We start from the raw sequence: 21,574 nt of genomic DNA, 5'->3' as shown, positions 1-21,574 counted from the left end.
TCATATTTTGTACAAGAAATTGAAGTTGCTTACTTTAACAGTGCTGTCCACTGCACCCGAGAAGAGCCGTCCTCTGGACACAGCGAGGGCAGTAACACTGCCTTGGTGACGGAGCAATGTCTGTGTACAGATCATGTTATCCATACTCCAAACCTAGAGCAAATTATAAATATGGACATGAGGACAGGAAACAGTGCTACATTTTAAAGAGCATAGATCATCATGAACACGTGGTTACCTGTGGTTAGTTTAAAAACATGGTGGCACTTTGAACACATGGGAAAGAATAAAAAGATAAATTTTGCTATTCCAAATACCAATATTCCAAATTTTATTTCTATAAAATAAAATATTGCTAACAATTATTGAAATATGTCAAAACTATCTATTTAATGGACTTGGATGACAGGACCAAACATGTTCTAGCCAATTTGCTGATAATACAAAGATAGGTGGGAAAGCAATTTGTGAGGAGGAAACAAAGAGACTGCAGAGGGATATAGAGAGATTAAGTGAATGAGTAAAAATTTGGCAGATGGAGTATAATGCGGGAAATTATGAGGTTGTCCGCTTCGGTTGGAAGAATATAAGAACAAAATATGACTTAGAGAGACTACTGAATGCTGCAGTAATGGTGTGCTTGTACATAAAACCTAACAAGTTAGCATTCAGGTATAGAAAGTACTTGGGAAGGCAAATGGATGTTGGCCTTCACTGCAAGGGGGATGACGTATAAAAGTATCGAAGTCTTGCTACAACTGTAGAGGGCATCGGTTAACCAGACCCTAGAGGACTGCATACAGTTTTGGTCTCCTTATTGAGGGAGGAATATACTTGTATTCAAGACAGTTAGAGAAGGTTCATTAAGTTGATTCCTAGGTGAAAGTGTTATCTTATAAGGAAAGGTTGAGCCTATGCTTATTGGGGTCCAGAGGGATAAGTGGGGATCTTGTTGAAACATATATGGTTCTGGGGGGCCTTGACAGGGTAGATCCCATTGTGGGGGTTTTGGAGCCAGAGAATAGACCAGTTCCGAAGAAAGCCATTTGAAACGTTAACTCCGGCTGGCATTTTCTGGCCTTTCCATGCAGGACTCGTTGCGGGAAATTTGGCGGCTCAGTCAGAAGGCCATTGACTTTCGGCGGGACCAGGCCATCTTGGCAGCGGGTGGGACCAGACCATCCCGTCCTGTTTCTTTCTCTACAGATGCTGCAAGACCTGCTGTTTTTCCAGCACTTATAGTTATTTTAAAACTGGGGACTTAAGTTTCAGAATAAAGGGTCATCCATTGATAATGGAGATGGAGAGGAACTTCTCTCAGGAGGATCATTAAACCACTGGAATTCTCTGTGCCAGAGAGCAGTGGAGGTTGAGTCATTGAATATATTCAAGGCTGAGATTTGTCTAAAGTTATGAACAGACAGGAAAGCGGAGTTGAGGCCAGGAGCAGATCAGTCATGATCTTACTGAATGGCGAAACAGGCTTGTGGGGCCATGTGGCCTACTGCTGCTCCTATTTCTTATGTCCTATTTTCAAGTCAACACTTCCATGCAACATCAGATTTGATTAAAACAGTCACTCATTTTAAAAGATTTATTTGTACAAGGAACAGTTGCCAAGAAATGGCAAGATTATATTGTACGACACTGCAAGACCTTTGGGCAGGACTCTCCCATCTGGTACTAAGTCCCGTGACGAGGGCAAATGTGGGGACGGGGGACCATTTCCCACCGCGTAGGCTGACAGAAAAAAAACCAGGCCGTGTCTTCCATCTCCGGCGTAATTAATGATGCATCTGGGGATTTTGTGCCATCTACCATGGCAGGGCAAGTTTGATTGCGTGCAACTAGCTGTCCTATCCAGGTGCATATTTAAAAGGCGCCGGACATCAATGGCCCACCGTTGAAGAAAGCAGATGGACTTACAGGAACACACTGAGGCTGGAACATGGGCCTCCTCGAAGATATTGAAGTTGGAAGATTCACCTGATAGGTGCTCCCCCCATTCACTGCCGTGTGGCTCCAGGGTGCAGAGGGGGGGTCAAAGAGATATTCCAGTCGGATCTTCATCTGCATCGCATTAGCGGGATGCAAATCAATTTCATGCTGGCCTCCAGCAGGATTCCCCTGTGTCATGGCAGTCAACATCGGAAAATCCCACTGTAATTTCATGCCGGCATGAAACTGATCTTTGGGCCTCCTGCTGGATTTTCCCCCATCCCCCTCTCTGCCATTGATCCCTCTGATGTGGAGATGCCGGCGTTGGACTAGGGTAAGCACAGTAAGAAATCTCACAACACCAGGTTAAAGTCCAACAGGTTTATTTGGTAGCAAATACCATAAGCTTTCGGAGCACTGCTCCTTCGTCAGATGGAGTGGATATCTGCTCTCAAACAGTGCACAGACACAGAAATCAAGTTACAGAATACTAATTAGAATGCGAATCTCTACAGCCAGCCAGGTCTTAAAGGTACAGACAATGTGGGTGGAGGGTGGCTGTAGAGATTCGCATTCTAATTAGTATTCTGTAACTTGATTTTGTGTCTCTGTGCCCTGTTTGAGAGCAGATATCCACTCCATCTGACGAAGGAGCAGTGCTCCGAAAGCTAATGATATTTGCTACCAAATAAACCTGTTGGACTTTAACCTGGTGTTGTGAGACTTCTTACAGTGATTGATCCCTCTGGCAGGGCATTGGGAGAATTCTGCCCAAAATTCTTCTCCTCCTACCAATGATAGAACAACTACACACACTGTAATATTGTGGATTACTTCATCATTTTCCTCGAATTTATCAAGATAAAAAGATATTTACTATCAATCTAGTGCAGCTGCATTTAAGATTATTAGAATAGAGAAGGACCACTTACTAAAGCCCTGAAATATCTATGGAACCATTTAAAGATCTGCACCTGGCTAAATCTCTGTTAAACCCTGTATTAGCATTTGTCTTTGTTTGATTAGCACATGAGAGTGTGAGCCTGAACAACAATTGGGAAGGTATTAGGAGGCTGTTGCATAATTAAAGGTTTCAAGGGATATCAAACCACAAATATGAAGCACTGGAGCCTTGAAACTCCATAAACCTGGTCTGACAAAACACAGGTGCACAATCGTGAGGGAATACAACACTGGGGAATATAACACTAAGGATTCAGGGAAATAAGTCGTGCTTACAGTTAGCACCTTCAATGCAGGATTACAAACATACTTTCCCACATCAATATGTAGTCTCATGCTGATGGTGGTATTTTCTATGTGTTTTTGGTTACTGTAAATGGTGCAAATGCTTCATGGAAGTACATTGTTCAACTATACGATGATACTAGCAGGAAGATTGTTGACAATAAGATGTAAGGAAATGGATCAACTTGTCTCCATTATTTATAGTTTCGTGTGAAACTATTAACTTACCCTAAGTGATCGATCATAAGATGCACTGAAGACTTTGGTCTGGTCTGGTGTTGAAATCACAGCCAGTGCATATACTGTGCCCACGTGGCCAGTTAGTGTTCGGACCTGTTCTTTAGATTCAATATCCCACACCTATGAAAAGAGTAATTGTAACATTCTTATCAATTAAATCTTCTGAAGTACATTAATAAAGTTACTCTTTAGGGAAGAATAATACTTACATGGATGAGATTTTCATAGGTTCCACACACAATGTGGTGATTAGTAACTGCGATGGAGTACACACTACCACCAGAAGTTTGCAATACATGCACACATTCTAAGGTTCTTATGTCCCAGATCTGCAAATGAAATTTGAATGTACATCATAGTTAAGAGTAAAAATATAGCTGTTAATATTCTTTAAAAATACAGCTGGGATTCTCCCAAAAGCATCTAAGTGCTGAATTCATGTAAAAACAGAAGAGACTCCCGCTGTTGTTTTAAAAATCGGGATTCTCAAAACGAATCTCCCACACTCTGTGCATCACAGAGCCCCTCAGAGAGATTCACACTGGAAATCAGGGGGCGGGGCCTATTCCTGCCGGAGAGGCTGGCAGCATAGCGCTGAGTAGTGCTGATCTGTCAGAGCAGAGATTGACACATGTGCAGTAGCCCCGTGATCCCCCATCGCTGCGCCTCTGATTTGTCTCCGGGTCTAGCGAGCCCACCCCAACCCGATGAGTCCCTTATCTTCCTCATGGGGCCGGGGGGAGGGGGTGGGGAACTTCCATTCTTAATCACACTTAAATGCTGATTTTAATATTTCAATCAGCTCCACGCCGAGCTGATGACGCCAGACGGGAGTAACTCCACTTTTTTTTAAAAGCGAGATTCTCAAAACAAATCTCCCGCACTCTGTGCATCACAAAGCGCCTCACAGAGATTCACACAGGAGACGCACGGAGGCCATGGCGCACAGCGGGCTGGGAGAAACACCCCCACAAACTTTCAGCAAGCAAAGTTAACTTAATTACATATCCTTTTGGTCTGAAATAAATGACTCAAATTATCATCCTTTTAGGGGGAATAATGTAAATTAATTCAGTTAAAAACATAAGGAACCCATAGGATATATGTTGATTAATTAGTGATGCTGCAAAGATTTAACGACATATTGGGCTTTCAAAAGAATGAAATCTCTGATCTACTTTTCAACATTATTTGATGTATTTCACAATACAAATGGACATAAAGCAGTCATTAGTCAGCAAGTACAAAACTCAATTCTTCTCATTACAATTCATAAATGCTAAAAGATGAAATACGCTGCAGAACATATGCTACATATCCCAGAGTGCTAACCCCTTTTTAACACTAGGTGGCTTTTCCAGCTTCCAAATGGACTATTCGCCTGTAAGTAAAGGAATTTATGTAGCTATGCATTACAATCATAAAACAACATACAACAAAAACATTTCATAAAAATTATAAAGTTATTAAACATTTTAGGGCTTAAGCTTGGGTTTTAAGGTTTGTGTCCAATTTTGATCATTTAAAAACATGAATTTCCATTAAGTGCCCCCCCCATCATCGCAAATCATACTGGTGGAAAAATTGAACAGTGCTGCATCTGTTAAGAGTTATACAATTGTTACCATGGATACAGGGCCAGTATTTGGGTTTATGGGTATGACACACAGCTCTGGCAATTTACAAAGACTGCTGTTAAAGGAGGACTTTAGAACAGGATTGTGTGTGCAGATATTTCTCAAAGCAATTTATAAATGAGGAACAAGTTAATATCTGCACCATTGTATAGAAAAATATAGCTGAAGGTTATACATCTCATGTTTAGTAAGCTTTTAGGAGCCGGTGTTAATTTCTGACCTATAATGGTTAAATGTAACGATTGATACCAGGCCCACATACACTGCTTCCAAAGAACAAAAACCCAAGCATTTAATTCTAATATAGAACATAGAACATAGAAAAAATACAGCACAAACAGGCCCTTCGGCCCACAAGTTGCGCCGGTCATGTCCCTACCTACCTAGGCTTATATATAGGCTTACCTATAACCCTCAATCCTATTAAGTCCCATGTACTCATCCAGAAGTCTCTTAAAAGATCCTATCGAGTTTGCCTCCACCACCACTGACAGCATTTAAAAAGCATTATTGATCATTTTGTTCACACAACTTGCTGTTATATATCGACTGAAGCATCTCTAATTGGCTTCTTTTAGAACGATTAACCTCATGATCTGCAATGTATCAAAATGTGAAAACTTTATTATGTGCAAAAATGAAGAAAACCAACCTTGATTGTCTGATAAGATCCACTGTAAAGGTGATTTTGCGAGGCCACCAGCGCACGTACCCAGTGATTCAAACCAGTGAGCTCTTTCTTCAGATTCAGATCTGTGCTCACAATGTCCCAAACCTTAGGAGGGAATCACATTAAAACAAGTTAATAAAAACGGAAAACTGCCAAGGTAATTAATAAATTCTATTTTTGTAGAGCCCATTACAGTATTGATACGGATCATTTATAGGAAATCATCTGATCTTTCACAAAAAGCAAGTTCCATCAAAAAGGTAACTGGTTATGATATACGAAAAGCAAAAGGACACTGATGAATGAACATTCAAGAGTTGAAGTCATGACCTCCAATAGAATAACTACCTTAATAGCTTTGAGTGAGCCACTGAAGAGCATATTGTGTGATGATACCAAAGTGCAAACCGGATTGTCGTGCGCGCGAATGGTATTGACTTTTTGCAAAGCTGGAATATCCCACACCTGGAGAGATTCAAAAGGGAAAAACACATCAACTCAACAGCATAAGTACGGAGGCAATTATGGAGAGAGAGATGGATGGTGAGCACAGGAGTGAGACACATAAACACAAACAGAAATTAATAAAAATCCAGCAGAACAATATAGTTACATTTGTAATTATGCTTTTTACAAATTCACCTGTCCAAATTATTATAGATTTTTACAGTAATTTCTATTAGTAGACTTACAATTATAGTGCAATCTGCAGAGCCACTGTACAACTTGTTCCTGCAAATCAAAATGAAAAAAGAATTTGAGTGCACATTTGAATTTGCTTTATTAAAGAGTCACATCCATTAGAAAACTAAGGTCAGAATTTTGCGTTGCTCGGGTGGACGCATGCCCGACACATAAGCATGTGAAATCACGTGATATTTCAGTCAGTCTGCGTGTGCAGGAGTGGGGAACATGCCAACTGAAATATTGCACGATTTCACACGCCAACATCTAAATGGGCAATTAAACCCATTAAGGAGTCAATCAAAAGTGATTTTTATGTGGCTTGATCACTTTTATGGTTAGCCAACGGGCCAACCGGCCATTTATTTCTCACTACAGCCTCAATCCAAGGTGGGATGAAATGCCCGGAGTGAAATAATATTTAAAAAGACTTCTGGGGGGAACTGAGGTTTTCGGAATTCTGCTGTTAGGTATTTCAATATGCTGCATAATTTGCTATGTTTTTACATCACATTTAATTTGTAGTGGTCTGCAGTTTTCTGAGACAGCTCCACAACAGCTATCTGCCTTGAGGGAGCCCAATAGAAGCATCAGCCTGTATCCTCCCTTGGCACCTGCTCACTTCATGCACCCCATGGCAGTGCTGAGCCTTTCTCAGCACGCATTTCACGCTGGCTGCACGTTAATTGGCCAACCAGCATGACATCACGTTCCTGGGCCCATCGCAGCCAGAAGTGCATCTAATGTCTGCTTCTGGGCCCACTGTGTGTAAAATTGAGGCTTAAGTGCCAGCAAAAACAACTGGCATTTATGTTGTGTCTTTAACAAAGTAAAACATCCTAAGAACTGTTAACTAAACAAAATTTTACATCGAGCCAATGTAGGTCAGTGAGCATGGAGATGATTAGTGAACAGGACTTGGTGTGTATTAGGATACAGGAGGAGGAGAGTTTGGTTGAACAAGTTTATGGAGGGTGCAAGAAGGGAGGCCAGCCAGGAGAGTACTGGATAGTCAAGTCTACAGCTAACAAAAGCTCACAAGAGTATTTTAACAGCTGACAAGCTAAGATAAGGAATAGCTGGTTTTGGTCTTCCCAATATTAAATTGAAGGGAATTTCATTACATTCTCTGAGTTGAACTAGCAGCATGACAGGTCAGAGGCAGTGGAGCAGTCCAGAGAGGTGATGGTGAGGGAGAACCAAGTGTCACAGTATACATAGGAACCTGATGCTCGTTTTCAGATTATATAAGCAAGGGGTAGGGGATAGATGAGAAATAGGAGGCAGCAAGGATAGATCCTTGGGGAAGTCCAGAAGCAATAGCCTGGGAAAGGGAAGACAAGCCATTCTTGGCTAAGATTGGATAGACAGGAATAAACCAGGCGAGGGCAGGTTTATTCTTCAAACTGGGTGGCACAGTGCTGCCTCTCAGCTCCCGGGACCCGGATTCAATTTCAACCTTGGGTGACTGCCTGTGTGGAATTTGCACATTCTCTCCATGTCTGCATGGGTTTCCTCCAGGTGCTCCGGTTTCCTCCAGGTGCTCCGGTTTCCTTCCACACTCCAAAGACGTACAAGTTAAGTGAATTGGCCATGTTAAATTGCCCCTTAGTGTCCCAACATGTGTAGGTTAGATGGGCAAGCCATGGTAAATGTGTGGGGTTACAGGAATAGGGTGGGGGAGATCGCCTGAGTAAAATACTCCATCAGAGTCGGTGCAGACTCGATGGGCCGAATGGCCTCTTCTGCACTGTAGGGATTCTATGATTCTGTTTGGTGAAAACTTTGTCATATAATGTCATACCCTTGAATGCAGAGAGCCAAGACAATACCATCGTGTCCTTCAAGAGTCTTCTGGCATTTGTATGTAGTACAGGTATCCCATACCTAAAACAGGTGTCAAAGATCAATTCTTAGCCTTTACTTCCATTAGAGAATTTATTTTATCACTATAAATCACAAATTAATCCTTAAAACTCAACAACCAGTAAAAGCCCTCCACGCAACACAAGGGATGAAAATTTGTCTTGCATTAACATATGAATGCTTAACTTCTGTGTGTGCTATGTTAGCAAAACTGCTAACCCATTTAAACACATTAATATAATGTATCTATTAAAATAGCTGAGAAAGCAATTTCATAAGTCATTTCAAATATTGTTCAACATCCTTTCCTGCTTTGTGAAGCAGCTGGAGACATGTTCAACAAGAAGCCACTGTCTTGCAGCATAATTTCATCTCATTATTGAATGCTTAAGACAAAGTCTATCTAGGTAGGATTTGATGTTTTTGTGACATAAGTATTTTTTATTCGAAAATAAAACTGAAATTATTTTTTGGTGCACTTTTTCAGGAGTTTGGTGTTAGAAGAGGTACATTAGATTGTGGACTTCAAAGAAACCTTCTAAAGTTACAGAAGCCACAATTCACTGTGCAATTTGGAGCACTCAGGAGTGCTACGCACTAAGAAGGAACCCAATAATTTAAATGTGTTACAATTTAATTAATAGTTTTAAATTCAAGAAATTGACAAAGAGCAATGACGGTATCTTCAATATGGAAAATGCCCCAAGTTGCTCCACAGATGTTGAACAATAAGTGAAATGGCAAAAGCAAATTACTGCGGTGATTGGAATCTGAAACAAAAACAGAAAATGCTGGAAAATCTCAGCAGGTTTGACAGCATCTGTGGGGAGAGAACAGAACTAACGTTTTGAGTCTGGATGACTCTTGAAGCTTGGCTGAAAACAATTGTTTTGAGTCAGCTTTGAAAATAGGGGAGAGAAGTCGCAAGGCAGTGAGGTTTCGGAAAAGTGTAGGGCTGAGACTACAAAGTGCAACAGAATGGGATACACGCAGAATTCTTAGAAAGACAGTTTCCCCAAATTAAACCTAGACAGGATGGTGAAAAATTAAGATAAATTTTTATTTTGTTGAGGTGCTTTGTGGAAAGACAATACAACCTAAAGTTCTTAGCTTCTAACAGAGATTCAAAAACACACCTTGATAGTTTTATCTGAAGAGCCACTGAAGAGCAGGTCACCAGTAGAGTGGACACACAAACACCAAACTGGACCCTGGTGGCCCACAAAAGTACCCTTGCACTTAAATATCTGCTGAGGGTCATAGGCTGAAAACAGAATGGAAGAATATCAGTGTCTGGGCTACAAGAGTAATTTAGTATTGTGTGTTCAGAACAACCACAGTGTAAGTCTTTTCATTAGGAAATTACTGGGCTTCCTCTGTAGATCCACTTTACATTACTCAGCATTCACCAACTGCACAGAAATTACTTTTGCAACTGTCGGTACTTTGAAAGAAAGCATGGACTGAATTATTTAGACAAGTACTTACAGCCCAGAATTCCCATGTTTAACCTGGCATTGATGTGTGAAAGTTCATCCTATAATATAATAAAATTTACATTACTGTCAAATTACACAACAGTATAATACAATAACATCCTGACACATAAAGGTTTCAGCATTTAAAAAAATATTTATGTGGTTAAGGGGATTGCGTCATATTTTTGTATGTCTCAAAACTATACTGAAGTCCACTATAACATTTTGAATTGATCTTTTATAAAAAGTCTGCGTGCCACAGCTTGAATCGTCACTGCAAAATACCCTCAAGACTCGGTTTTTCTTTCTGGATATGGACAACTATCAAAGCATTGACCAGAAGGCAAAAGAAAAATGCATTGCAATATGGAAATAATATAAACAAGGCTTTTTGCCCATCATAGGCATTTACAACCTTTGCATTTTCTTTGAAATTGAATTGAATCAATGTCAAATGGTTTCAAGGAGCAAATCAAATGGTTCTATTTTATTCCCTATATTACAGTATTCACAAGTATAGATGTGGCAAATCTGCACTGATTTCTACAGCATTTACATTTCACAGTGGCTTTGAAGCTTTCTTCTAAGTATCAAAATGTGCATTGTGGATTATGCAAGCTTTCTGCATTTATAGAGCACACACTGAAGAAGCCAGATTAAAACTGTGTTACTGGTGTTTATCAATCAAGAACACTGAGGAGGTCTTCACTGTTAATTTGATAATCCACCTATTAGGAGTAGGCCATTCAGCCGCTTGAGCCTGTTTCGACATTTAACTAGATCATGATGGATCATCTACCTCAATGCCCATGTTTCCGCATCCTTTAATGTCACTGGCATCTAGAAATCGAAGGACCTCTGATTTGAATATACTCAATGGCTAAGCCTCGACAGCCCTATGGGATATAGAATTCCAAAGATTTACCAGCCTCTGACTGAAGAAATCCCTCTCCACCTTGGCCCTAAAGGCTGACTGTGTCCCCTAGTTCTAGACCCCTAAACAGGGGAAACATCCTTTCTGCTTCTAAAGCCCTGTAAGAATTTTGTACATTTCAGTGAGATCATCTCTCATTTTTCTAAACTCTAGAGAATACAGACTCAGGCCAGAAATTTCCAACTGTTCATGCACTCCGCTTTGGGGTTTTCCGGCGGCAAAGGATTCATTGGGAAACCCTGTTGACAACGGAGGGACCAGAAGATCCTGCTGCTGGCCAATGATGGGTCACCTCGGCGTAACACGCAGCGGGTTGCATGGAAAATTCCACCCTCAGTCTCCTCCATCTTTCCTCATAAAACAATCCTGTCATCCCCAAGATTAGTCTGGTGGACCTTTGTTGCACTCCCTCCATGGTCAGTATATCCTTACTTGGGTAAAGAGACCAAAACTGCACACAATACTTCAGGCTTTGGACAACTGCAGCAAGATTTCCACATTCCTGTACCTTAAATTCCCTTGCACAAAAGGCTAATTTACCACTTACCTTTCCAAATGCTGGCTGTACCTGCACGTTAGCTTTCGATTTTGAACAAGAACACCCAAGTCTCTTTGGACTTCAACATTTCCCCTCAGAGAAATTGGGAAATGCTCTCGGTGACAAAGTGGCTAGCACTGCTGCCTCACAGCGCCAGGGACCCGGGTTTGATTCCCGGCTTGGGTCACTGTCTGTGTGGAGTTTGCATATTCTCTCCATGTCTACGTGGGTTTCCTCCGGGTGCTCCGGTTTCCTCCCACAGTCCAAAGATGTGCAGGTTAGGTTGATTGGCCATGTTAAATTGATCCTAATTTCAGGGGGATTAACAGGGCAAATATGTGGGGTTTCTGGGATGGGGTGGAATTGTTGTTGATGCAGGCTTGATGGGCCGACTGGCCTCCTTATGTACTGTAGGGATTCTATGATTCTATTCTATGACTTAATAGCTAATGAAAGCTAAAGAAAATTCCAATTGCTTTGATTTTACATCGCCTGTTCTCAAAACTCCAAACAAGTTGTCTTCAAAGATGCAATTTTTCATTTAGTTTGTGCAGATACAAAAATTTTCTTAAGTATTGTCTTTTAAGTTACAGATATTTCTTACAGTAAATGCTATTATAAACTGAACTGTAAACATATTACAGGGGCAGAAGCAGCCTACGTGCTTAAGGGGAGGTCCTGTGCACAACCACTTAATGAATATCTACAGATATAGTTCAGAGAAAGTAAAGAAACCGCATGCAATTGCTGTGCCCAAAAAATAAAAGATCAAATCACAAAATGCCTAAAGCCCAAGAACAAATTTAAGTGACTGTAGCTTTGTGTAATGTATGGGCGGTTGGACAATTTTAGGAAATAGGAACTGAACACATACTGTCCTGTTTCATATCTTTTCATGCTTTGCAACGATACGCCAAATGCGTTTTTGAACTCCACTGCTGTGTACTACTGCCAGCAATCTCAAGACTATCAGGATGTGCCATCTGTACAATGTGCAGAAAACAAACATCCTCATTTCCCAGAAGTAAAGATTGTCTGACAAAGGCAAATAAACTCAAGAGCTGCAGCCACATTAAAGAGAAGCAGCATTTTAAGTCTGAGTTGTAAAGTAGTATTTGGAACCCCAGTTACAGCTGGACATCAAGAAACAAACTTTACAGATCTTACACTTAGCATTGAAGCATCTCTACGGAACTCCATTAGGTCCTCACTGAGTTTACTTTGGTTCTCGTCCAAAACATCTGAAACAATAGAATACCATCAGTTTCAATTCCCAGTCCAAAATAATTAATATGTTCAACAGTCCATTATAAACAGTTACAAACCTCATGTAGCCAGTTCATTGCAAAAGCTCGAATCTAAAGAAATAGTTAACCCTTGTGGTACTGAATGTATCTCGCAACTTTCAACATGCATTCTGGTTTTCAACAGTTGTCCCCTCAAGTTATTGACACATGAATTACGACTGAATCAGTTTAATGACAAACAATGTACAGATAGCTTATTTTCCAAAAAGTGCAGAATACCAACAAGTTTGACAAGATCCTGCTCTGAATAAGAGGCGATCTGATATTGACTGTGAGCGATCCACTGGATGTAGATTGGGACTCAGGATGTGCCTCCAATTGCATCCCTACATAAAGGACCTGCATCCCTTGTGGCCAAGAAACAGTTTGCTTCCAGGCCATCCTCTACAATAGGAGACAATGGAGTAGTGGTAGTGTCTACAGTCCCAGGCTAATGCTCTGGGGACATGGGTTCAAATCCTACCATGGCAGCTCGTGGCATTTAAATTCAATTTTCTTTTAAATCTGAAATTGGCTGGCTTTCAGACTCTCATTTGCCTTTTTTCCCCTGCTGGAAGATAGGAAATATTTTAACTTTTCTCGACAGTTCTGAACAGATTTTCAATTTTTATGCAGTGTAAGCGTCTATTAGGAGCTAACAGCAGCTGCCCAAGCAATTAGAATTAGACTTGACATCTTGATTATATTAACGAAAATAAAATGACTGAATATAGCACTCATAACTCTGAATCAATGCCGGTGCATTATTTTGGTTTGCAACATTACTGCATGTCAAAGGTTTAAAGATACATGCTGATGCTCAGAATTCTTTGGACTCAAAACTTTACATCTATCTCAGTTGTCTGGGAATGACTACAAAGAGTTTCTATGTTTTGCTGTATTAAAGACTCCGAGTAGTTTTACGTACCAAACTTCAGCTCCAGAGACTTCTCCAGCTGGTCAAGTTTCTCAGACAGCTTCCCAAGCATTGACCTAAGGAAGGCAATTTCCTGGTCTTTTTGAGCCAGGCCTACTTGCATTTCGTGAAAGCGATCATCAGTCTGCTGCAGGAACTCCTTCAGACCCTCAAACTTGCACACCTCCAGGTGAGCTTCATAGGTGTCCTGGTTCCCAACAAACGTGCATCTGATTCAGGACGAGGTAGAAAGGCAGGGGGCAAATAGAACGAGCAAATCAATTCTAAATCAACAATTCATTAGCTTCTGTCTAGTCCATTTACAGAATAGGACACAGTTATTTTTGCTAGTATTTATCTAATTACTCTTTATTTAATTAAGACCATTTGTTGTTGCTTCAAATGAATTTTAACATTAGCAGATTAAAACAGGAGACAATAGATGTTCTGCTGTCCTCTGCTGTATCTTGCAATATTCTATGGAATAAAAAGAGCCACTGTAAAAAAGTACAAGGGAAAAAGGAGAAAAAGCACAATAGTAAAAACATCAAGAAAAGGGAGGTGTAATTATAGGTATCCTAGTGCATCTCTCAGAAACCTCTCAAAGCAATTAATTACTTTGAAATCTAGTCGCAGTTGTTATACAGGGAAAAGCAGCTAAGTTTTTGCACAAAAGCAAACACCCACAAACAGCAAATATGACAAAAGGGGAGTTAATCTATTTTTGGTACTGCTGGTTAAAAGGAATAATGGGGACTAGTGCATGAGGAGAGCTCCCCCTTCCATGCCTGGTATCGCTGGATTGCTAATGGCCCTGAAGCATTGATTGGGTAGAGAATTGGGTTGTGCTATATCTAATACAGGGATGTTTAATGCTGATGCTGGCTGACAAAAGTGGTAAAGAGAGATCTATTTCTCGCCTCCAATATACTAATAATGACTCATTTGTGTATATAAATAATTTATAAATGAAAACTCCAAAGCTGTCTATAAAGGACAGGACTCGTGGCGATAAAACCATTTCATAGTGAGAAATAAATGACAGTGGTCATCCCCCACCAAACCAAAAGAAATGTTATAGCATAGACAAAGTACTGTTGAAAAAAAGGCATTTTGTCAAAGTTTATTGGCACTCATCCTGACAATCACAAGAATATCAATGGCAGGGAAAACAACAACTTTATACTGAATGAGAAGAGGGTGGTTGGCAAGTGGACTCTGATTGGTAGAGGCACTGCCATGGAGAATGCACCAGTTGATAGTGGCCAACAATTAGCCAAGCATTGTTTGAAATTTATATCCGGCATCCTGACTCTGATTGATCAAGGCACTGCAGTGTGTAATGAACCAGTGAATGGCTATCACTTATTGTGTTTAGCTGAAGCAGGCGCAATGCATGTACATGTTCTTTCTGTCTGCAAAGAAAAGGGCCCCGTGTATTAATATATGTAGCTTCCAGTGCATGCACTGTGAACCTGAATGACAATCTTAAATTGGTTGTTGGCATAATTTTTAAGCATGCAGGGAAATATTTGGTAAATGTTGTCCAATCGCAGAATTACATTTAACATTGGACACTGTGTTTTGTACACATGGGCTGGTTCCCAAAGACTGGGAAATCCCAAACACATGCTCCTTCTGCTGCTTACAATGGGAAAAGTGCAGACCATAACCAACTAGCCCATGCTTGCAAAATGCAAAACAGTGTCCAACATTAGATGTGATTCTATGATTTGACAGTATTTGCTAAATAGTCCTCAGTGTTCTATCCAACCAATCAACGCCCTCTTCTCATACAGTATAAAGCTGTTGTTCCCCTGACATTGGTATTTTTGTGATTGTCCTGATGAGTGCAAGATGAAAAGCTTCGACAGAATGTATTTTTTCAGCAATACTCAAATTCTGTATTACCAAACGACTATTAATATAGACAGAGGCTATTCAGCCCAGCGTGTCTGTCAATCTTCACCAGAGTAAAGAATGAAATCATGAAATTAAAATGGCTTTGTGCACGATTTGTACATTGTATAATATCAATTAAATTGCATGATATGTAATTTACTGCACTCACTTTGCAATCTAGTTCTTTTAGTAATTAGTGGAATAAACCACAAAACAATTTCAGATCTGAGAGTTAAAAAAATGAGCACGTTAAGAGGTGACATTCCAGCTAGGAAGGTAATTAGCCATAATCCATAAGGGGACATAAGCATCTCTCTCTATCAGAGAGAGACAATAGGTTACATAGAATAAAGAACAAAACAGCACAGGAACAGGCCCTTCAGCCCTCCAAGCCTGCGCCGCTCATGTGCCCAACTAGACCATTCGTTTGTATCCCTCTATTCCCTGTCTGTTCATGTGGCCATCGAGATAAGTCTTAAACAATGCCAGCGTGTCCGCCTCAATCACCTTGCTTGGCAGTGCATTCCAGGCCCCCACCACTCTCTGTGTAAAATACATCCCCCTGACATCTGTGTTGAACCTTGCCCCCCTCATCTTGAACCCGTGACCCCTTGTGTTCGTCACCTCCGACCTGGGAAAAAGCTTCCCTCTGTTCACCCTATCTATGCCCTTCATAATTTTATACACCTCTATTAGGTCACCCCTCATCCTCCGTCTTTCCAGGGAGAACAACCTCGGTTTACCCAATCTCTCCTCAAAGCTAAGACCCTCCATACCAGGCAACATCCTGGTAAACCTTTTCTGTACTCTCTCCAAAGCCTCCATGTCCTTCTCGTAGTGTGGCAACCAGAACTGGATGCAGTATTCCAAATGTGGCCTAACCAACGTTCTATACAGCTGCAACATCATATGCCGACTTTTATATTCTATGCCCCGTCCAATAAAGGCAAGCATGCCATATGCCTTCTTGACCACCCTCTCCACCTGTGCTGCCACCTTTAAGGATCTGTGGACTTGTACACCCAGGTCCCTCTGTGTGTCTATACTCCTGACGGTTCTGCCATTTATTGTATAGCCCGCCCCCCCTACATTAGATCTACCGAAATGCATCACTTCGCATTTATCTGGATTAAATTCCATCTGCCATTTCTCCACCCAATGTTCCAGCCTATCTATATCCTGCTGTATTCTCTGACAATGTTCATCACTATCCACAACTCTAGCAATCTTTGTGTCGTCCGCAAACTTATTGATCACACCAGCTACATCTTCCTCCAAATCATTTATATATATCACAAACAGCAGAGGTCCCAGTACAGAGCCCTGCAGAACACCACTAGTCAGACCTCCAACCGGAAAAATACCCCTCTACTGTTACCCTCTGTCTTCTATGGCTAAACACAGTAAGAAGTTTAACAACACCAGGTTAAAGTCCAACAGGTTTATTTGGTAGCAAAAGCCACAAGCTTTCGGAGCCTTAAGCCCCTTCTTCAGGTGAGTGGGAATTCTGTTCACAAACAGGGCATATAAAGACACAAACTCAATTTACAGAATAATGGTTGGAATGTGAATACTTACATTAGCTGTAAGTATTTATACTTGATTAGCTGTAAGTACTCGCATTCCAACCATTATTCTGTAAACTGAGTTTGTGTCTTTATATGCCCTGTTTGTGAACCGAATTCCCACTCACCTGAAGAAGGGGCTTAAGGCTCCGAAAGCTTGTGGCTTTTGCTACCAAATAAACCTGTTGGACTTTGACCTGGTGTTGTTAAACTTTACCCCAGTCCAACGCCGGCATCTCCACTTCTATGGCTAAGCCAGTTCTCCACCCACCTAGCTAGCTCACCTTTTATCCCGTGAGATTTAACCTTTTGCACCAGCCTGCCATGAGGGGCCTTGTCAAACGCTTTACTAAAATCCATATAGATGACATCCACGGCCCTTCCCTCATCAATCGTTTTTGTCACCTCCTCAAAAACCTCAACCAAATTTGTGAGGCATGACCTCCCACGTACAAAACCATGCTCTGTCTATCGCTAATGAGATTATTCAGTTCTCAATGCTCATATATCCTATCTCTTAGAATCTTCTCCAACAATTTCCCTACCACGGACCTCAAGCTCACCGGCCTATAATTACCCGGGTTATCCTTGCTACCCTTCTTAAATAACGGGACCACATTTGCTATCCTCCAATCCTCTGGGACCTCACCTGTGTCCAGTGAAGAGACAAAGATTTCTGTTAGAGGCCCAGCAATTTCATCTCTTGCCTCCCTGAGGAGTCTAGGATAGATGCCATCTGGCCCTGGGGATTTGTCTGTCTTAATGTTTCCTAAAAAACCTAACACTTCCTCCCTTGTAATTGAGATTTTTTCTAACGGGTCAACACATCTCTCTGAGACACTACCAGTCAACGTGTTCCTCTCCTTTGTGAATACTGATGCAAAGTATTCATTTAGGATCTCTCCTACTTCCTTTTGTTCTAAGCATAATTCCCCTCCTTTGTCCCTGAGAGGTTCAATTCTTTCTCTAACAACCCTCTTGTTCCTAACGTATGTATAAAAATGTATGTATAGCTTGAGGATCATCACCACTCTGCATCAAGTATGGGGCAGGCAAAGAGGCAGGTCCAAAATATCCCTTAACTGAACCTGTGCTGTTGGCATTATTCTCAATCACACGCTAGTCATCGAGCCAACAAGGCTAACTGGCCCCAGGTGACATACTGCAAAGATGTTAATACTCACCCATACTTGGAATGAGGACATTTGATGTGTTCACATTCCTTTAGATGAGCATCAAGATTCATTTTTAAGAGTGGTGGGCAGTTTGGGTTGTTAGGACAACGAACTGGCCGGTAATCACAGCTGCCCTCATGGTCTCTGTAGAAAGACAACTCATTCGGATAAGATTATTTTATTCTACACTTACTTTTGGGAACAACTTTGTTCATTATTTATATCAAGATTACAAACTCATTCCATTAGCAAGTCTTTTTACAATTTTACTACGAAGAGTTTATTGAGGAAATGTTTGTTCATTTTGTATCGATACTGAGCAATATGATCTGGATTCTAAACTCAAACAAAATCTCATACAGAAATCAATTCACAGTACTTTACCCACAAGTTCTTCATGTATGAATTAGTTATTTCATGCACTAAAGCTGGCTTGTCCAAGCCATGGCCTACAGGCCGCAATCCGGTCCTACAAGTCTCTGCATCTGGCCTATGGACTCACCATTTCAACTACAGTTAAGTTCAATGAAGGGTTCTGCAAAGAGCTGCTCCTCCAATCACAGAGTGTTTCTCACCTGCATTTGCTGCTGATAGGCTCACCGGGGTGAAGGTGTGAGGCTTCTCTTTGTTTTTACGGTGTGTGTTCTTTTTGGCCACGGTCTTGCTCTCTTGCCCTCCTGCACAGATGCCAGCCCCTAAAGGAGCACAGGGGTCAAGACGGCAGAGCGGACCAGGGAGGCCACAAGAGTCAGCAGGGTTGGAGCAGTGGCTGATCCCTGCTGATCCCACCCCCCCCCCCCCACCCCACCCCCCCACCCAGAGACTCAGACAGGACATAGTGACGAAATTCATCTCTTCAGTGTCCTAAATACCTTCTCGGGTAAGATGAGCAAAGAGCATGGGCCCAGGTGAGAAGTGAGTGAATCAGTGCATGAGTGAGTGAGAGTGAGTGAGAACCCCGAGACTGGAAGTGAGCCCCACACACATACCCTCTTCCTCCTCTCTCCCAAAAAACCTATTTACAAAGCAGGACAGGAAAAGAAAAAAATCCAGACTAAAAGGTGACCTGCTTCTGTATTTTGTTTAAAAACAGCGTGTTAAATTAGTGGAGACAACTTATGCACCCGTTTAGGAAGGTGAAGTACGAACTTACTTTCTACCACTCAATTTAACGGTGAATGGACATCCGCGTGGGTCAACATCGAAGGCCCCCGGTTTTCCATTTGAAGCTGGCCGGCAGCCATATTTACAGTGGACAAACAGCTCTCCAATCTGCTCAGCTACAGCTATGTTATTAACTACCACTGTCAGCTTTGCATTGTCAACCGGGCATTTTTCTGAGAACACAAAGAAATTTAATTAAAACCACACAGCAGTGTATTTTTATTTAGACTCTGCATAACATTTTTTTAAATTTAGGACTTCCAAACAATAAACCACTGTGACCTTTGTTAATATTTATGTGGTTGTTTTGAAGTGGTTTGTACATTTACAAAGCTTGAAACAATTTTTATGACGCATTTAGTGAAATGTTTTATGTGGAGTATATAATGTTGCATTGATCACAGAACAATCCCTGTAAAAGGTGTGTGATCACACACTGTAAAAAATTGCATGAGATAGGGATTCTTTGGTTCTAGAGTACTTTGGTACACAAAAGCAAAAACTTACCAGACGTTAAGGCGCATCTTCTACAAAATGTATGCTATTTAAGAGAAGAGAAACACCAGTGTTACCAAGTGCCATTTTAAATCACTGCAAGAAAGGTTAACAAGGACTGGAAGGTGTGGATTAAACTGGTTCAGACCAGCAGCATGTTTTGTGCACTAAAGTTGATAAACTGCAAGGGTTTCCTTCCTGTCCTGAGCAACAAAAAGAAACAATAAATGCCAACTCTCTGTAAACAGGGTGACCTCCCCCAACCAGACATCAATGATTCACTCATATTACAGTAAAAGCTATGAACAATTCAGAAAGTCAGCAAAGTGTGGACTTTATTCCCCAGCACTGGCTACTAGCATGATAACGGCAAGTTTAATTTTTATGACATGTAATCACCTCTCCTTCCTAACACATGCAGCTGCGCAATACACTGAAAACATTTGCCAAATTTCAACATCATGTCCAGCATGCCTACTTCCTGTTGAAGGGATTTTCCACGCTAACAAGCAAAATTCACGCCTTCCTGAGTGTAAGCTTTAACATTGCGCAGCAAACAAGGAGACCATTTTGCAAATGACATTTCAAGATAAGCTGGAAAAGTGGCAATAAAGCCATGTTGCATTCAGAAGCTGAACACCAAATATAATTATTGCTGAACGTTTAGTATACCTGAAACAGCAGATTGTTTATTACTTTGCTAAAAATGATCTTGCATTGTGAAGTTTATGGACAAAAGTGAGAACCAAATACTGATTAGCTTCTTATTCCTCCAATCCATCCCACACAAAAATTGTAAACTTAAAAATATAATCTGGGTCCCATGGAGCAGTGAGCCCAAGCAGTACAATTTAAATGCCAAGAATAAAATATGATTCACATCACAGCTCCAGGGTCCCAGGTTCGATTCCCGGTTCGGGTCACTGTCTGTGTGGAGTTTGCACATTCTCCTCGTGTCTGCGTGGGTTTCCTCCGGGTGCTCCGGTTTCCTCCCACAGTCCAAAGATGTGCGGGTTAGGTTGATTGGCCAGGTTAAAAAAAAAACAATTGCCCCATAGAATCCTGAGATGCATAGGTTAGAGGGCTTAGCGGGTAAATATGTGGGGGTAGGGCCTGGGTGGGATTGTGGTCGGTGCAGACTCGATGGGCCAAATGGCCTCCTTCTGCACTGTAGGGTTTCTATGATTTCTATATATATTTCTAGAAAGTTTTTACTGTGTTCCTTTCCCTAAGTTCACTATTTGACACCAGTCATTTACTGAGTTCCCACTCTCAATGAGGAAGCTCCCCTTCAAAAAGCACATATCAGAAATTTTGATGGATGACAAAGGCTGTGGACATTTCTCGCTGACAAAATATTATGCAAAATTTCTTCAGGGGAAATTTGAAAAACACCGTTTTGCTATTTTACTGCAAAAATTCTACTATTCTGCTCAGGATTATTAATCAGGAGTGAATCCAAACTTTCAGGGTGTTGACCACACAAACAATTCATAGGAACAGTGGACTTATGAGCAGTTGGCCATTCTGCTCTTTGAGCCTGTTCTGCCAAAGAAATCATGGCTGACCTGGTTGTGGCCTTCACTCAACTTTCTTGTTTGCCCCCCTCATAATGTTTGTCCATCAAAAATCTATCGAACTCTACCTTGACTAAGTTCAATGACCCAGTCTCCACTGCTTTCTGGGGAAGATAATTCCACAGACTAACAATCCTCAGAGAAAATATATCTCCTCTCCCCCATTTTAAAAGAGATATTTCTTATCCTTAAACTGTCTTCCTAGTTTTTGTCTCCGCCATAAGTGGGGACATCCTTCTGGTATCCATCCCAGCAAGTCAC

At 41.2% G+C, this 21,574-nt stretch overlaps 1 protein-coding gene across 9 annotated transcripts in view; it reads right to left on the bottom strand.

The window, feature by feature from the left end:
* The window catches only part of traf7 (TNF receptor-associated factor 7), a 69,128-nt gene that overhangs the window by 4,579 nt on the left and 42,975 nt on the right, over positions 1-21,574 (bottom strand). For all 9 annotated transcript variants that reach the window (XM_078240691.1, XM_078240700.1, XM_078240694.1 and 6 more), the window contains 14 exons: positions 19,749-19,782; positions 19,231-19,414; positions 18,087-18,221; positions 13,448-13,665; positions 12,401-12,474; positions 9,772-9,820; positions 9,420-9,547; positions 8,222-8,304; positions 6,426-6,465; positions 6,082-6,198; positions 5,716-5,838; positions 3,636-3,755; positions 3,415-3,546; positions 34-153 (listed from right to left, as the gene is read on the bottom strand). In XM_078240691.1, coding sequence (XP_078096817.1) covers positions 34-153; positions 3,415-3,546; positions 3,636-3,755; positions 5,716-5,838; positions 6,082-6,198; positions 6,426-6,465; positions 8,222-8,304; positions 9,420-9,547; positions 9,772-9,820; positions 12,401-12,474; positions 13,448-13,665; positions 18,087-18,221; positions 19,231-19,414; positions 19,749-19,782 — 1,557 coding nt within the window. The remainder of the gene's footprint in view (positions 1-33; positions 154-3,414; positions 3,547-3,635; positions 3,756-5,715; positions 5,839-6,081; positions 6,199-6,425; positions 6,466-8,221; positions 8,305-9,419; positions 9,548-9,771; positions 9,821-12,400; positions 12,475-13,447; positions 13,666-18,086; positions 18,222-19,230; positions 19,415-19,748; positions 19,783-21,574) is intronic.

The sequence above is a fragment of the Mustelus asterias genome, chromosome 23, assembly GCF_964213995.1.
Source record: "Mustelus asterias chromosome 23, sMusAst1.hap1.1, whole genome shotgun sequence".
NCBI lineage: Eukaryota > Metazoa > Chordata > Chondrichthyes > Carcharhiniformes > Triakidae > Mustelus > Mustelus asterias.
Note: the sequence above shows the minus strand (reverse complement) of the source record. Positions and strands in the feature narration are given on the sequence as shown.